Source organism: Hipposideros armiger, unplaced genomic scaffold (genome assembly GCF_001890085.2).
Source record: "Hipposideros armiger isolate ML-2016 unplaced genomic scaffold, ASM189008v1 scaffold_160, whole genome shotgun sequence".
Classification (NCBI taxonomy): Eukaryota; Metazoa; Chordata; class Mammalia; order Chiroptera; family Hipposideridae; genus Hipposideros; species Hipposideros armiger.
In genome coordinates, this window is record NW_017731510.1 from 1048589 (window position 1) to 1067635 (window position 19047).

Here is a 19047-nt window from a genome sequence, read left to right on the forward strand (position 1 = left end):
AGAAATGTCTATTCAGGTCCTCTGCCCATTTTTTAATTGGATTCCTTACTGTTTAGGTGTTAAGTTGTATGAGTTCCTTATATATTTTAAATATTAACTAACTCATTATTGGATGTATCGTTTGTGAATACCTTCTCTCATTCAGTAGGTTGCCTTTTCGTTTTCTTGACGGTTTCCGTTGCTGTGCAAAAACTTCTTAGTTTGAAGTAGTCCCATTTGTTTATTTTTGCTTTTGTTGCGCTTACCCAAGAAGACATATCCAAAAAGATGTTGCTAAGAGCAATGTGCAAGAGTACTGCTTATGTTTTCTTCTAAGAGTTTTATGGTTTCAGGGCTTACATTTAGGTCTTTAATGCATTTTGAGTTTATTTTTGCATATGGTATAAGAAAGTGGTCTAATTTCTTTTTTTTTCCCTTTCTTTCTTTTTTTTTTTTTGGTATGTATGTCTAGTTTTCCCAACACCACTTATTGAAAAGACTGTCTTTGGCCCATAGTGTCGCCTCCTTTCTAGTGAATTAATTGACCATGTAAGTGAGGATTTATTTCTTGGCTCTCTATACTATTCCACTGATCTATTTATATGTTTTTATGTCACTACTATACTATTTGATTACTGTAGCTTTGTAGTGTAGTTTGAAATCAGAGAGCATGATGCCTCCCACTGTTCTTTCTCAAGATTTCTTTGGCTATTTCTTTGGTGGTTCCATATAAATTTTAGGATTTGATGTTCTAATTTTGAGAATGTCATTGGTATTTTAATAGGGATTGCACTGAATTTGTATATTGCTTTAGGCAGTAAAGACGTTTTAACAATATTAATCCTTCCAATCCATGAGCAAGGCATAACCTTCCATTTATTTGTATCATCTTCAGTTTTCTTTCTTCAATGTCTTATAGTTTTCACAGCACAGGTCTTTCACCTATTTAGTTAATTTATTCCAAGGTGTTTTATGCTTTTTGAAGCAACTGTAAATGGGACTGTTTTCTTAATTTCTAATTGTTCATTATTGGTGTCTAGAAACACAACAGATTTCTGTACATTAATTCTGTAACCTGCAACTTCACTGAAATCATTTATTAGTGCTAACAGTTTTTTGGTGGAGTCTTTAGGGTTTCTATATATAGCATCATGTCATCTTCAAATAATGAGAGTTCTACTTCTTCCTTACTGATTTAGATGCCTTTTATTTTTTGTCTGATTGCTGTGGCTAGGATTTCCAATACTATGTTGATTAAAAGTGGTGAAAGTGGGTATCCTTGTCTTGTTCCTGACCTTAGAGGAAAAGCTTTCAGTTTTTCACCACTGAATATGACATTAGCTATGGGTTTGTCACATACAGCCTTAATTTGTTGATATATGTTCCTTCTACATGCACTCTGTTGAGAGTTTTTATCATGAAAGAAAGTTGGATTTTTGTAAAATGTTTCTTCTACATCTACTAAGATGATCATATGGTTTTACCCTTATTTTCTTTATGTGCTGTATTGCACTTATTGATTTACATATTTTGAACCATCCTTGCATCCCTGAGATGAATTCCACTTTTTCATGGCTTATAATCCTTTAAATGTATTGTTAAATCTGATTTGCTAACATTTTGTTGAGAATTTGTGCATCTATGTTCATCAAGAATATTGACCTATAATTTTTTTTTTTGTAATTTGTCTGGTTTTAGTACCAGGGTATTGCTGGCTTCACAGAATGAATTTGGAAGCATTTCTTTCTCTTCAATTTTTTGAAATAGTTCAACAGGGATAGGTATTAATTTTTCTTTGAATGTCTAATATGATTTCAATCTTCTTGAATTTACTGAGACTTGTTTTGTGGCTTAATATGTGCTCTATACCTGAGACTGTTCTATGTGCATTTTAAATGTTCTATAAACTAAAAAAGCTATTAAAATATAGGCAATTATTATTATGATTTATTCCACTAACGAATAGATTATTCTTATTACTACAAATTTTCACTAGTACAGCTCATCCAGAGCTGAACAGCACATAGCATTAGAACAATAAATTACATATAAGGTCAAAAATAGGCATGAAGTACGATTAGCACTACATATCTGGAGTTTATGCTTAAGCTTCTAAGACAATCAAAAACTGCTGATAACAGTATTATGAAGATAAAATACCCTGTTACTTCATGTGCCTGGTAAATATGAACTATTTCCATGCATGTCTGAGTATTAGGACCTGAAGATCTAGTGGACACTTATAGTTTACTAATTCACTTAACCTCTTAGCACAAAATGTGCTGGTATCCAATATTGTAATAAATGAAAGCACATTTGCTTGGCATTTTACTGATTACAAAGCACTTTCAAACTAGCTCTCTTTCTGTTAGACTGGCTAAGTTAAAGGGCTATAAGCCTGGACCTACTGGTAGCCACCATGCCACCTAGTCAGGGCAGTATGCTTGAGAACGAAACAAATCCAGAGAAAAGAGCTGAAAAATGGAAAGAGAAACATTTCTAACAATACTGTGTAAGAACTAACTAAATCCAACTTACCTGAAACCAGATACATTCCTGTACCTTTCAGCTATGAGAGACTCAATAAATTCCCTTTTCTGCTTAATCCAATATGAATTAGGTTTCTATCACTTGCAACTGAGAGAGTCCTGAGTAATATAAAGGAGTCAGTTACATTGCTAACTGTACCAGCCAATAGTCTTTCGACTATACTCAGCTTCCTTACAGGAACCTTGGAACACTGAAAAATGCGTGACTTTAGAGGTTAGTTTTGAATCCCAACATAATCAGTTACTACCTACATGATCTTGGACAAGACATATAATGTGTATGAGCCACAATATGAGTCCCAAACATGGGGATATTATAAAAATTATAGGCTGTTTTGAGAGTTAAATTAGAGATTTGTTTGCAAAGCAGTTAGAGTCTGGCACCTAGTATTCAATAAATGGTAACAACACTTCTGCCCTCTATTGTAACAGGACACTAAATGAGCTACGATGTGCAAAAGATGTATTACAAGCCCTGATACAAATAAGGTACTCAGTAAGTAATCATTCCCTTTGCAATGAAAATGATTAGAGATTGATAATCACATTCATTTTGTATCACTAACCACTTTTCTCATCACAGAAAAAAAGCAGAAAAGAATACAGACTAATGCTAATGACTTTTACCCCACTTTCCCAGCAATCAAGAAAAACACTGCTAGCAGGAGGAAAAGAAGCATATGTAAATAGACAGTTGGAGACATTATACGAGCTAGGCAATTTCTAGCATTTGCCCCAGGTGAAACTGCCATATAAAGGTAAGGATTCCAAGTTCTGCAAGGGGGAAGGTGATCACAACCTACTCAGTGATGGATACACCAGCAGAACCTTTCAATGGCATACAACAGGATTCAAATGCTAGACTCACAGTGTTTGGAACATATGGTAAGCCATAAAATTTTTCCTGTGTTTCCTTGAGAATGTCTGTGGTTGACCTCCGCAGGGGATGCTTCCCATGGTAGATTTGATCCAAAGTGGCATAAAAGACCTAGACAGATGAAAACATCTATTTAGTTTGGGTAGTCCATCCTTGTATCTAAGATGTGGCTGACCAAAGATGTTATAAGTATACCAGAATCATAATTTTAAATCACAGTTGAAAAAATTCACAAATATAGATGTATATGGCATGAGATGTGTTTTGTTCAACACTTAAGATCATGTCAATGATGAAAAGGAAAGCTCTCAAACTTTCGCAATTTAAGATATTAAAGAATCTTGAGTTGTTGGACTTATCATGGTAATCACATCTCTAAATGTTGAATTATTATGGTGTACCCCTGAAACTAATATAATACTGTCTGTTAGCTATATTTTTAATGAAATAAAAATCTTAAGAAAAAAAGAATCTTAAGAAAAAAAAAATCTTAAGAAAAAAAACCCAAACCTTATCTGTAAGGTACTATTTAAAAAAAAAAAAGATTTTATTGAGGGAATTGGGGGAGGGGACAGCATTGGGGAATTGGGGAAGGAGAACAGACAAGTTGCTGTCCTTTTGTTCTTCAGTCTAGTTGTGGAGGATGTCACTTCACTGGCCCATGTTGGTAATATCATTGTGCTTTTCCCAAGTGAGGCAGATTGATTGCCGGCCTTTGGACAGCTGCTCATGGTGGCTCATGGCTGCTCACGCTGCCGGCAGCTCACGCCGGCTGCCGGCCACTCACAGTAGCCTACAGCAGCCCCACTGTATCACCACTTCAGCCTATGCTGTCGCCAGCGACTCATGGCAGCCCAGCTCCAGGTGGAGCTGTTGTTCACGATCTTAGCTGTAGAGGCACAGCGTCACTGGCCCTCATGTGGGAACCGAACTGGGGCCCTGCTGCTCAGAGCTCATGCTCCCAAGCCAACTCTTAACCAATGAGACACTCGGCTGGCCCTGTAAGGTACTCTTTACATACAATGTAGCAAGTTAAATCTGTGACTACAAAACTAGAATTTTGCCTCTCTATATATAGGCAGTAAATATAGTTGGAAATACGAAAAATAAAGTTATAACTTGTGATCCCCCCAGGACCTAACAAATCCTGCTTGGTTTCTTCCTGGAATCCTGTATATCTTAAATGAGAAGAATGAAGTGGTCAGAACCCTAGTTTTGTAATGAGAGGTGAAGAACATAGATAGGTGGGGTGAGGTGAAGAAAGGGGACAGATGTTACAAAGAATTCTGGTGCAGCTGTTGAAAAATCTGGAGCTAGGGCCAAGTCAGTCCCCACACCTGGTGGCAGAAGGTACAAAGGAAGCAGCTGCTGTGCAGGGGCAATTCTGGCTTAAGGAGGTGACCAGGAGAGAAGGATCACTCACCTCTAGGTAGAGGGTACAGGCCACTGAAACATGATAGCAGCAGAATAAAGCATTAGAAAAAGTTTGAACATGAAATCTGCTGCTAGCAGAGTTCTGAACACTAAATTCTGCATAAAATCTAAAGCAAAGATAAAGTGCTTTTTGACTTGAATATGATTAGCATTGTTTGGAGTTCACCTGGAGCCAGAATGTAGAAAATGTTTTATTTTAAAGGAAAAATTCTGATGTGCAATTATGTTTCTGATATTCATCTTTCTGATTCAAAAATGGAATTTGCAGAGAATGTGCAGCTGTTGACTTGAAAGAAGTGAGGATTAGTTGGGATAAAAGAAAAAATTTAAATGACCTCTAGCTTCTGGCTTCATCTAGATATAGAATTATGGTTCTAAATTATAAAGTCAAGTTTAAACCTTCCCTAGAAAAATATAGACATTTCCTAAATATAAATATTGCTTTACTCTAACTGGTAATCTAAACATATAGCTAAATACAGCTCTCTCAATGCTCTATTCTATAATGAGTAACAATACATAAAGATAATCAGAGGAGCCAAAATTACTCATCCATGTCTTGTCTATGTTCTAACAGAATAAATTATTAGGAATTGAAACTCTTAGATTCTAACCTCAACTGAGGTGGGGCTTTTTGCCCCAATCTATAAACAAACAAGAATTCAAGAGTTTCATTCTTTGACTTGTGCCTTTCACAAAAGAAAGGCATAAGCATGGAATGACTACTTCAATTATAAAAACAGTAAAATAAATTAAATGTGCATGTATTTCACACTCATCTGCTGATAAACCAAACAATTCTAAAACGATGAGCCTATTTGCCCACCCAGGGAGTCATGAGCCTGGCTCCAAGATCCTTAGAGAAACAGAAAAATAAATGCCTATTTTTAAAACAGTGCATGACAAACAAAAATTCACAATTTTTAAAATACTGTTTATAACCCCTTAGAAATCTGAAACAATTCCTTTCCACCCTTGTTTGTCTCCACTGTACAAGGGGACTTTTGTGTATAATATGAAAGTTGGCACAAGTGGCTCCTCCGGCAAGAGTTCCCCTCTCTCCCTCTGCCTCTCTCCTCCCACAGCCCTTCTATTCTTCCATCTCCCTCTCCCTCTCCCTCTCCCTCTTCTCTCTCTCTAACCCCCCCCCACTTCTCCCCCCCCTCAGGGAGTTTATTCTTTTTGGAGGGTGGGGGGAGTGAAAGGTTAATTTTCCATTTTAAAAGAAAAACACTGGAACAATTGCTCAAAAAGAAAGCCCTTTTAAACTACTCTTCTGATACAGTTATCAGCAAATCAAAAGACTCTTGCCAAACAGTGCTAATTTTTTCAAATAATTCTGAAATTCTTTTTAAATTACATTGATATGAATAGACACTAAATAATGTAAATCAAATGTAAATTCATGGTTTTGTCTATAGTGGGCATTTCTTCACTGAAATTTATATTTTAACCTTTTTACTGTGTTAATTGATTTCAAGTTTGTTTTCCAAGATGTGTCAAAAATCCACAGAAATAATTACAGTATTCATATTTTTTAGTAAATCCAATTAAGGTGCTACATTTTGTTAAAATAAATGATTATTTTAAAGTATAAAAATTTCCTATTGTTATTCATTCTTGAAAAACACAAAAATATTGAAAAATGTACATCTGCTTTCCGAAACTTCCTTTCCGGAACACTGAGCTCATGGGGTCAAGTCAAATGCCACAGTCAGCGGCATGGAAATATCATTCGACTATAGACGAACATTGCAGAGAAAATGTTAAGGTACAATAAAAACAGAGCTCATTCATTACTTTTTAGGGACTGAATTTTACAAAACTATAAAGCAATTAAAGACTGGCTACACTTTTAAATAGGTAGCTGGATCATTATAAAGTGACTATTTTGAGATGCCTGAAATGAAAGGTAGATGTTTAGATTATGCTTATGTAACTCTCAAGATCTGATGAGGACTAAGAATTCCATAAACAATCTCAGTAATTACAAATAACATAAACATCTAGTATCATGTAGACCTGACATCCAGATGGATCATAAAATCTTTCTAGTCTCCATATGTAAACCTGGAATATTGGTTTTGAATATTATCAAAAACTAACAGTCATTACTCTTCAAATTCACATCTAAAAACACAAATTTAAAAATAGAAACAAAGTGAGTAACAATATAAAGTTGGTTGCTGAAATGTATGATTTAGAAGTCACATAACTTTTCCAAGCTTTAATTTTCCAGACTGAAATTAGAAAATGTCCTTAATATCTGCTTCATAAGGACAGTGTGAGGACTGAATCAGTCAATTCTGGTCAAGTTCTTTGAACTCAGATGAAAGACGTTTTAGAAACATAATTATTATAATAAATGTGTAGCATTGGCAAGAATTTAAAGATATGTATTTATTTTGAAGGATTACTCTAGAAAACTTCAGAACAAAGGTACGTACATACCTGAAGTTGCATATCAGCTGCAGCACAAATCTTTTTAGATTCACAAAGACGAGACACCATATTTTTGGGCATTGACTTGAAAAACAAAAGAATACATATGTGAGTAAATTGCTTAATAACTCATTGCACTATGTTACTTATGAGGCAGGAAAGTTAAAAATAACATCAAATGAAAAAATAATAGGATTTCATTGTGGTTTAAAATAACAACTTTGAAATATTTTAGTAGAAAAGAAAGGATGAAGACATTCCATTTAATTTCAAAAAGTAGAAATTGTCCAATAGGGGTTTGTACATGAGAATACAAGATTGTAGGGAACTAAGATATTGGCATTATTTTTTTAAAATCTACTTAAAACCTTAGTAAAAGTTAATACTTTTTCTGTTCCTTTTTTACCAACGAAAGCCCATTTGAGTGCTCTATTGACCCTTATGTGTACTTAATAAATGGTGATAAGAATAAAATATTAAAATGTCAAAAATAAGTTATAATTCATGGCGCCAGCCAGTATTAGAACTGAATTGATACCTAACAAATATCTACAATAATGAATTGCATCCTTTTATTTTCCCACCTGAAAGAACTACAGAGCTTGGAGAGTCAGTGTAACGTCCCTGTGTGATTTACAGCTTCCTTTCTGAGAATAAGCAGGCCTCATCCCATACCATCACATCTTCTCTGAGAAACAAACTAATAATGGAGTTGAAGAAGTACTTTAGTCCATCTTAGTCTGCTTTAAAATTATTAACACTAATATTTATTGAAGAAAACAACCACTTTATAGAACTCCATTTAAAATCTAATCTAACCTAAAAGTCCCTCTGAAGAGAAATACATTATATGAAAGACCTATGGCAGGTTACTCAGCACTAGTTATATAAATTAGCCACCAATGAATCATAATGTGAGCTGTCTGCTGGAAGGGGAACTAAGCACTAATTTATCTATCATCTATCTATCTATCTATCTATCTATCTATCTATCTATCTATCTTATCTATTCTATCTATCCATCCATCCATCCATCCATCCATCCATCTCCCTAGAGCCTAGAACAGTGCCTGGTACACAGCAGACAATAAATATCTGCAGAAGGAAGGAATGAATACAAGAATGATCATTAAAAAAATGGCTTCTTCAGGGAAAGATTACAGTAGCACATGAGGAAGGCTCAGACAACAAACCTGTGTCAGACAACAAGGTCTTTTCTCTTTCCATATGGCTATAAGAAAAGCAAACCCGGCAGAAAAGGCAATTTTTAGGAGTTAAAGACACGATCTGAAGGAAGTTGTACCATGTAAGTTCTGGTAGGATAAAGGGCCTGGAGTTTCTGACACCAGGGGCACCCATCTGTATAAAACAAGATTTCCTCAAACAGCATTTTTAAAAAATAAAGATTTAGTTGTCATATATGCCAACAGCTTGTATCAAAATCCCTGATGAAGAAACAGCATATGCAGAGGGCCGATGGCAGGACATGAAAGAAAGCAGGGTTGCAGTCAGGCTGGAGAGGCAGGCAGGAGGCCGGTCAGAAGCGAGAAGCTGGGAGGCCTAGCCAAGCAAGGACACTGGTCTCCACCCTCAGGCTCTACCTCTGTGGTGAGCAGTTGGGGAGTTTTAAGCAAAGAAGTCACAGGGTTAGATTTGTATTTTAAAAAGACATTGAATAGGAAGAAGGAAGGAATGGATTAGGACAAACCCGTTAGGAAGTTATAGTTAGTGGACCAGTGACAGGCGTCATCAGGAACCTAAGCGATTGCCAGGGTGATGGGGGCAGGGGCACCATGAGAGAAGGCTGGAGCTGAGCAGGAAGTGAGACAAAGGGAGTGCACATACAACAGTTAACTGCTGTTTCCGGAAGGGCGAGGCAGTGGTTGCAGCGGGAAGGAGGAGAGTGGAGTTTTTGTTTATTGGAAAATGCTTAAGCAGGCTTAAGAAATGCTGATGGTACTGATCCATAGAGGGGAGAAAAAACAGAGATATAAAAAGAGGGGAGATGATGAGAGCATAGATTCCTGAGAAAGCAGGAAGAGAAGATGAGCAGATACAGGAGAGAGGGTGTTCGGAGGCAGGCTTTCCCACTAGATGCAAAAACTCAAGGAAGTCAGGGAGGAAGCTGTGGGAGGGAGTTGGCTTCAGAGGGCTAAGGAGGCTACAGGAAGTTGTGGAGCAGAAGTGGAGAATGAGGGGCCCCCGGGAGAGCCTGTGATTCCCCTCTGGCCTGGGGTCGGACAAAACTGAGCTGCCTCCCTGTGCTGCAGATGAAAGACACGGTGGGATGGAAGGTGGGTGAGGAGGAAAGTCAAGTCAGCAGTGGGAGAGGGAGGCACGAAGAAGGCCGATGACACGGTGGGTGCCCCTGACACGTGGGGTTGGACAAACAAGCAGCCACAGGGCCCCACAGTGGTGGTCGGTCATCTTTGAAACATTCACTATTTCTGCTCTGAAGACAATGATGTGGAAATGCCAAATACTGGATCTAAGAGCCAAACCCAACACACCCTTTCCATTCGAAGTAGCGTGTTTATTTAGAGGCCAATATCTCAGAGATCCAAACCCACACAGGAAAGGCAAACATTAAAGGGACAAACTTAACACGGCTTCATTCATTCCTTGTCAGGTTTACAATAAAACAAAAGATGTAAAGAAAAAGAGCATGTAAGAACAAGAAAAATTGAAAACAGTTCATCGAAAATTATGTATTAAAAAATAAACATGTGCTACCCTAGTTATACAAATGTGAACGTGGGGGAAATCAGCACTACTGCTGGTGAAGGTTACATGGGACCTCTATTATTTTTTGCAACTTTCTGTGAATCTATACTTATTTCAAAATACAAAGATAGGTACCAAAAACACCTCCCAAAATTATGTATTCAAGTCTACTTACTATACATACTGTACTGACTACAAAGAAGGTTTACCCGAACGAGGAGGAAACGTAAGTAGAGGGTAAATACAATCCTAATAGGCTAGTTTAAAGGAAGAATCATTAATCCATCAAATCACAAATTAAATAATACATGTATATTATGTGTGGTCTAAATAGAAAAACAGATATTTTTTCTTTTCTAATCTAGTTTGGTTGTTAGTCAACTGGAATTAATAAATGCAGTTCAGCGCTTGCAATGGAGTTAGATATTTCTTCCCTTAGAAAGGACTTCCTTTTTTTAAATTAAAAGAACAGCAACAAAAAATAAAACAAAAACTTCAATACCATATAAATTGCTCATCTTTTTAAGTTATACATAATTAAATAAACAATATTTAAAAAGTTAAATCTTAAACATCAAATTAGAAAAATATTTCCTGGCGAAGATTTATTTCCTTTTGTAAATATTACTTTACCAACCACAGTCATGATAAGCAACATTGAAATAATTCCGTTTTTGCTGTCATTCCAAAAGTAGTTGTATCAACAGAGTAGCACAGATGTTTCATATTATTGTCTTTTAAAGTCAAGACTCTCACATCCGATATACTGAAGAAACAGAATGAATACATTCAAGCTGACAGGTGATGAGCAACTATATATAAATGAAAATGCATTTAAAACACCTGAACCCTCAAACAATATTATAATTACTTTTCATCATATTAAAATGAAACTTTTCCAAAGTCCATGACATTAGAAATAACAACTCTTTCACTATATAATCAACTGCATGTTTTACCAGTTTCTACTTTAGTCTCCATAACTTTCAAGGTAGAAAATGACTCCCTTTCACTGATCACTGATCTATTGCAGCAACGACGTGGAATTCTCGCAGCTCTCCTTGGGGTCTGGAAACTGCCATATCTATTAAAGATTAAAAGGAATCCCACTAGCTTACTTAGAATGTTATACATCAAGAATGCATGTTACACTCACTGGTTATGATAATGACTGCATAAGAAATGGAGCGACCGGAGACCTCCTCGGGCCTCCAGCAGTTTCCAGCATCTATAACTTCTGCCTACTGAAATGCCAGCTTCACATCATCCCATAAATCCAGAAATACTATTCCTTCCAGGAACCCTTTTGAGGCCCATTACAGGAGAATTGAGAACATGATCTGCCTTAAACCAACACCTGCTTGAATCTGAAACCCCCTCTGTTATGTTTCAAGGGAGTGTAAGGGGAAAAGTTTAGGTTTTGGAGCCAGACAAAACTAAGTTGGAGTCCTATGCCACTTACCAGAAGGGTGGCTTTAATGTGGCAATTTATTGAACTTCTCTTAGCCACATTTTCCTCATTCGCAAAATGTCGAGATTATCTTTTCACAAGATTAGGTGAGAATTGAACAAGATAACATATTTTAAAAACATATTATGTCAGGTTTAACAGAGTAGATGCTGAATGAATAGCAGCTAGTATTTATTACAATTGTCTGATATAATACAATAGTCATTGACTTTGACAAACTTTACTTACATTTACTGTTTTCTCTACATATCCTGTAAATATAGTCTGTTTTAGATTTATAAATTCTTAGGAGACAGGAATTATAACTAAACAGTTCTCTCTCTGTAGCACCTAACAGGTTTCTTAAGAAGGAAATGTACTTTCATGGTTTCCTGTTTATATTTCTTTTCATTTATAAAATAGCCAAATATGCTTAATGAAACACATGTGCCTCTTCAAATTACCCAGACTGTTCTAAGGATACTTTCCCCAACATGGTGATTATTTTAAGGTTTTCAGAAGAACAATGAAATCAACTAAAGTGTTTAGCAGTGTATCTTCCATATTTCAATATCTGCCACAAAATTTGGTCATTAACTCACGTTTTGAAAATATTTTTCTCTCACTTTAAGTAGAATTGGTTATCAAACAATACTTAGGCAGGACTTCATCTTTAGCATCCAATTCATATGTAGAAAAGATTGGTACCAATTAGAAAGAGTTATTCTTCTGATATATATATAGTAATAAAATAAATTTTATTGGGGAACAGTGTGTTTTTCCAGGACGCAACAGCTCCAAGTCAAGTAGTTGTTTCAATCTAGTTGTGGAGGGCGCAGTTCCTTGGCCCATGTGGGAATCAAACCGGCAATCTCAGTGTATGAGCCTGCACTCTAACCAAGTGAGCTAACCGGCCGCCCTTCCTTCTGATAATATTTTAATCAAACGTATCACATGCTATGGATCTTGATAGTTCAATTTTCATAGTTTCTGATGAGAAGTCTGCTGTAATTTCTCTCTATTCCTGTGTCTTTTTTTGCTCTGACTACCGTCAAGGTTTTCTCTTTACTTTGGTTTCCAGTAGCTTGACTACAATGTGTCCTTTTTGTTATTTATCCTGCTTGGGGTTCTCTAAGCTTCTTGGATCTCTGGCTTGGTTTTCATTATTTTGGCAAATTCTCAGCCATTATCCCTTAAAATATTTTTCCTCCTTTGTTATGTCTCTCTTCTCCTTTGTGGAACTCCACTTGCGTGTACATTACACTGTTTGATATTGTCCCAAAGTTCATGGATGCTCTATTTTCTCCCACCCCATCCACTCTTTTCCCTTCCTTTGTATTTCAGTTTGGATAATATCTACTAACTTATCTTTAAGTTTACTGAGCTGTGAATTTAAGTTTCTTCAGCTGTGTCAAGTGTACTGATAAGCCCCTCCAAGGAATTCTTCATATATTATAACATAGCCTTATTTCCTGTGTTTCCAGTTGAGTGTTTCTCATAGGTTCCATCTCTCTTCCACATCTGTTCATAAATGTTGTCCACCTTTTCCATGATATCCTTTATTCAAATCCCTGCCTGATAGTTACTTTACTGTTATTTTAGTTATTAGTCATTTTTAAGTCTCTGGATCTGAGTCTGTTGATTTCTTTATCTTTGATCAGGGAGGCAGGGTTTTGTGCTGTTTCTGCAACAGCAACCAATCACCTCCTGTAGGCCTACACCACTGAGAGGGGCTCTGTGCGATCTCCAGCCTGCTCCCATGATTTCTTCTGAGAGTGAGGGCTGATGGGATAGAGCCTACAGGTGAATGCAAACTCCCCCTATATCAGGGCTCTCCACTATTCCAGACTGATAGGCCAGTCCACTCTTGGCCTCCAACAATTTCTTAAAATGTTATCTGATTTCTCTTTACCCATTTGTATGGCACTCAGCCCTTCTACCCATGCTTCGCCACAAGTGAGCCAGTCTGTACCTCTTTGGATTCAGGTGACTTGATTGCCCTGTGACCTCAACTCTCTTATGAGCTCAAGAAAAGTTAGGCTTTTCTCTGCCTTTTTCCTATAGTTAGCTTGGGAGTAGTGCTCCTTCCAGCTTCCCACATCCCCAACAGTTCAGACTTTCATCAGTTATACTGTTCAGGGTTTTAGCTTACAAAGGGGGAAAAAAAAGCAGGAAAGCTTTGTAAAGGGTGAAGTACTCCATTAAGTCAGGAATCAGACATCATTAAAGGTTATTATGAAAAAATTTGTAATGCATCAGCATATGTGATAGATGGTTTATTTTAATGCTGTCAAGTAGACATCTATGAGTATCAGTTAGTGGGTTTTAGCCAAAAACAGTCCACTCAAAAAATATTTATTGACTGCCAAATTACATGACAGGCACAATTGATATGTCAGTGAACAAAATAGATAAAAATCCCAGTTCTCCAGGAATTTATATTCTAGGAGGCCTTTTTACCTTTTTAAAAATACCATTGGAAAAAAAAGGACATTTTTCATTATTTCAGTTCCTGGAGGCTTAAGGAATAAACAGACAGAAATTTAAAGCATGCTCTCCATTAGGCTGATCAAAAGGATCAAACTGTACTAATTAGAATGCTTTTTACATATGCAATCTTTACTCATTTTAAGTTCATCTGTGAGATTTTCTGCATATTATGTTTAAATAAGAGCAGGTAGTCCTCAGTGAATGAGGGTTTGGTATGCATATAATTCACATTCATATACTTCCAAAGGAAATGAAGTGGTAAAATACACAAAACACATTATCTCAATATTTGCTAAAAGCACCAACCAATGACTCATCCATTCATTCAATAAATTCTTAGTATAAGGTACCACTCTAGGTACCAGGGGAAGAAGAAAGACAAAGCACCATCTCCTGTCTCAAAAGAACTACAATTCTGATACCTGCTTCCCATGGTAAAGGTTGGGAGGCATGGTATAGTTGTGTAGCTTCAGGTTTGCAGGTTTGTTTTTAACTTATTTATGATCCCCTCAAAATTCAATACTGCAGTTGAGTCATACTGCCACTTGATGGTAAAAGTAACCTTTTGCCTATTTTGTTTTATTAATAGTCCAGCAAGTTCCTCCCCAAAAAAGATTAATAGTGGTAACATAAATTTCAGTCAATATTAATATTAAATACCTATATTTAATATGTAATTAGTCTATAATTAATAGATGAGGATGTTAGGGATGGGGACATGAAAGTGGGGAAATAAAATGAGGTCAGAATTGAGGTTAGGCACATAAACACACGTGTCTTACAGTTTCATTCAATCGACACAATTGGGTCATAAATTTAACTCTATAGCCAGAGAGGGAAACTCTGTGATGTGCCTCATTCAAATTGCTATGCGTACCTCAGATCCTGCACACCCTTGCCGGAATTTCTTTCATAAAAATGCCTGCAATTTGTCTCTGTAGAAGCCGGCCAGGCTTTGTAGTCTGAAGCAGCCCTGGTTTGATGCTGGCTGACTCCTGTGTGCTGAGAGGAGGCCCTGCCTATGAGGGGTGACACAACAGGAAAAGCAGGTCGGGTCTGTCCGGGAGGCCCACTTAGCTTAGCTTTGCGAAGCATCCCACTGTGTGCATGGCACCCTACTAAGCAACATGAATCCTTCTTGATGTTGCTACCAGGAAGGAGAAAGAAATGTATGTTGAAATTAAAAATCCAAGGGAAAATGTCCCAAATACCAAAGAGGCACAGCTAGAGCAATGGAAGACAGCAACCACTTAAAGAGACTGAAAGGCCATTACCCTAACAATAAACTGTGCCTCTTTTATTATTGCAGTGGTGGCATTTCCATTTCAAAGATCCACTCTAGTTATAAAATACAGAAACACATTTTGGGGTCCCCCCCAATAAATAGGAAAATGGTGGAATTGTTATTTCTACTGCTGAAACATAATATGCCAATAATTAACTATGGTGACCTAATTTATTTTAATAATTCGATATGATTTTTTCCACATTATCTTTGTTTTTTTATTTAAAAACAAATATGCTTGTGCTCATTTCTGAAGAATTATGATCTGGATTTGTATAACAACAACATGACAATGCAGCCTGTCTAACAGTAAATGCCAAGTTCCCTGTAAACGACCAAGCCCTGACTTAAGTCTTAGAGTACAGAACACTGTCCCACCCCTAAGGTTCTGCCCTGTGTTGATTTCTAGTTTTTAGTTATTCGTTCATCCTATATCTATACAATGATGCATCTGATGGCTTAAATTTAAATTTCTGGAGCCCCAACCAGACTGAGGTGCAGTCAGCCATCATGGTCCCTGTAAAGCATCTTAGGGAGTGGACTCCCCATCTTTCTCTGTGCACCCAAAGCACAGAGCTATGCTAGAGCCCAGTCCCAGCACTCATTCCTTTCTTTTTTTTTTAAATGCCAGAACACAATTATGGCCAAAGAGGAAAAAACAAAAGACTATAAAGTTGACCTTTTCTTCTGTCAAGAAGGTAAAGTCTGGTTTCCTGCTTAGAAAAACTATGAATAATAAGAACAATAATTATCCAACTATACAGAGCCCAAAGCAAGTAGAGACCATCAGCATCAACACGATCTGGGTGCTTCTAGGAAATACAATACCTCGGGCTGCTCCACAAGCACTAAAACCAAATCTACATGTTAGGCAGATCCCTGGGTAATTTTATGCACATTAAAAGTTTGAGACGCCCTGACTTAGAAAAACATAACCATCACGATGGCTTGAAAACAAAGGTGAGCAAAATTAAATCCTTCTAATTTTACAAGCTGGAGACCTGTCCACAGGAAGGCAGTGCCTCGTGGAACAGAGAGGACTGTGTCTGAGGACAGGCAGCTTGCATTGTCTCTGCCCTCTCATCTGCTTTGTAACAGCAGGCAAGCCTCTCGGCATCGTGTTTTCACAATTGTAAAATGAAGATTAAAACCACCGCCGCAAAAAAATAAGTCATATGAAGCTTCAATATCGTAACAGTTATTCAGTCAACTTGTGAAAAGTATTAACTGATTGGAAGAAACTCAAGTCCCTGCATCTAAGGCCTCTGCCTGTCAATGCTGTTACAGCGGGGGTGACCACCATGCAGGTGGGCCTGACAGTCTCAGGTTAAGACTGTGGTCTTGATGTGATTGATCACAGCATGCCCTTCCTCCTGAAAAGTGTTCTGACTTGGACAACAGATTTTACATCATAGCCCTCATCACAACTAACCTTCTTAAGGGCTTCCTATGAATCTCACCAAGGGAAGGAAGTTGTTGACTGTATGTATTCTTGGGATAAACACAAGCTGCACTGTTTGCTGACCATACAAAGGAACACAAATACTAAAATAGTAATAGTTTTTCAATTATATTAAGAAAGCACACATTTTTGGAAGATTTTAGAAATATCATCAAAAAATACAAATGCCTTAGCAAACTTGGCATGGCTTAAATTCTCTGAATATTTCCCCATGAGCTTAACGTGTAGGAATGTAATCTCATAAATTTGCCAGACATTTTCTATCATTTTGCAATCTCACCAGTCTAATTTTAATAAAGTTTTGTTAAAAATTTTGGCATTGAATTCTTACAGAGCCAAGTCATTCTGATAAAATATTTGTTTTATTTATGACCATTTAGAAAATGTATTATAAATGGTAGAAGCTGCATAAATATTAAGAGTTAAGACAGTCTCTGGTACAAATCCTTGATATGGAAATAATTCAACTCTTCCGGAGCAAAGAAGTCCTAGCATCGTGATCCCTTGGGAACATGTTGGATCCAATGCTATAAACTGGTGGAGACATGGTCATCTAAACAAGAAAAGGCTTCAGAGACAGAAAGCCAGGCCTAGAGCTGTCCAGGCTACAAGTCGGCAGCTTTAGTTCTGCAGCTTGATCCCACCCCGCCCCCAGCACTAATTCTCTGCACGTGTCTCTAATAGGAAAACAACAGCATTCAGCATGTCTCAACTACTCCGTTTTGCTAGTAAACAGTAATCCAGATAGCACATAATCAATATTAGTGAAAATGCTGTGTAGGGCCAAAGAGACAAAGTCTCAGATCTAAATCCAAAGGAAATGACATTACTTTTCACTTACTTGATTTTGAGTGTTCTTTTCTAACAAACTAAGATGATTTGAGACGAAAGAACCCTTAGAATTTCACAAACTCACCAATGGCTCAAAGACACAGAAGTTATTCTGAGTTTTAAAGGGTTGAACACTGAACATTTTAATGTGTGCACGAGGTCTAACTTGCATTTTTTTCTTTAAAAAATTCCAATAATACCATGTTTACAGTTTGCATACATAATTAAATATGACTGACTAGAATTTTTGAGGTACGTATGGAAGTACTAATTTTTAATTTCTAAAATTTTAACTTTATATAAAAGAGCAGAGATGTCTCAGACAAGTTCAGTAACTGATCTGAGGTCACCTGATTGTGGGGCCAATATCAGATCTGTCTCTGCCTCCTGGCTCAATGCTCTTGTCTAGACATAATTGAGAAGTATTAAAGCTGAAATAAGAAAAGTTTCAAAACAACTTAAACCTGCCAAAACTAATCTAGTTCTGGTTGCACTATAATTTTTACCTTCAATCCTTACTCGTATCTCCTGAAGGTGAGTGACAGGAGAAGATTTATTACAAGTCTGTATGTCTCCTTGGAAACAGGTCTTAAGCAATTTTAGCCTTGGGCTGACTTTCACAAACTAAGGCAACAAACTAATCTTATAATGACGCAGCACAGAACAGTTCTAAAATGAAATGCACTAGAATTTTACTGTTCTAAAAATAACACAATGGAAATGGGTCTGTTATTTTGTGAGACACACTGATAACAAGTATAAACCATTTCATACAATATTAAAGAATTTTTAATTAGCAAAAACTAACAAAAGAAAACACCTGGAATGTTATAATATTGACTTTAGCAACTCTGACAGAACTTTAAGGAAATTCTGATGTGAAACTAATAGATGTACTAACACATCACTAATAGAAAATAGTGGATAAATTCTCATGTTACTATTATGTGACTTCTGGCAAATTACTTAGCCTACTCAGTTTCTATAAAGTGTGGATAACTATGCACTTACTTCATATATTCCTAGATAAAACTAAATCAGATAAAATATAAAATGATAAATGCTAATTTATATTTCTATTATTTGATAAATATTTTGTGAGAAAGATAACCAGAGTAACAAACATTTTAGTGTGGTAGCTCGTGGACAAAATTACACAAAAAGGTAGGTTTGCTCAAAAATATAATAACTATAACTGGTGATTAGTAATGTGGTTAGGGTTGCAAAATTATTAAAAAAATAGACTTTGAGACAAAGCATTGTGAAGATTAAGAGGATAATACATGTTCATCAGCAAGATACAACTACTCTATATGCTTATGCATCTAATAAAGTATTTTCAAAATATATAGAGCAAAAATGGATAGAATGATTTATAAGGCAGTAAAAATACAGTTGACCCTTGAACATGGGATTAAGAGCACCAACTCCTGCACAGTCGAAAATCAGTGTATAACTTTTGACTCCGCAAAAACTTAACTAGTAGTTTACTGTTGACTGAAAACCCTACCAATAACATAAACA

The 19047-nt window shown here is 36.6% G+C and overlaps 1 protein-coding gene across 1 annotated transcript in view; it reads right to left on the minus strand.

Moving 5' to 3' along the window:
- Nucleotides 1-19047, minus strand: part of MIPEP (mitochondrial intermediate peptidase) — a 207202-nt gene that overhangs the window by 79302 nt on the left and 108853 nt on the right. Inside the window, 2 exon segments of the mRNA XM_019651433.1 lie at nucleotides 3397-3516; nucleotides 7291-7365. Of these exon segments, the coding sequence (XP_019506978.1) occupies nucleotides 3397-3516; nucleotides 7291-7365 (195 nt within the window).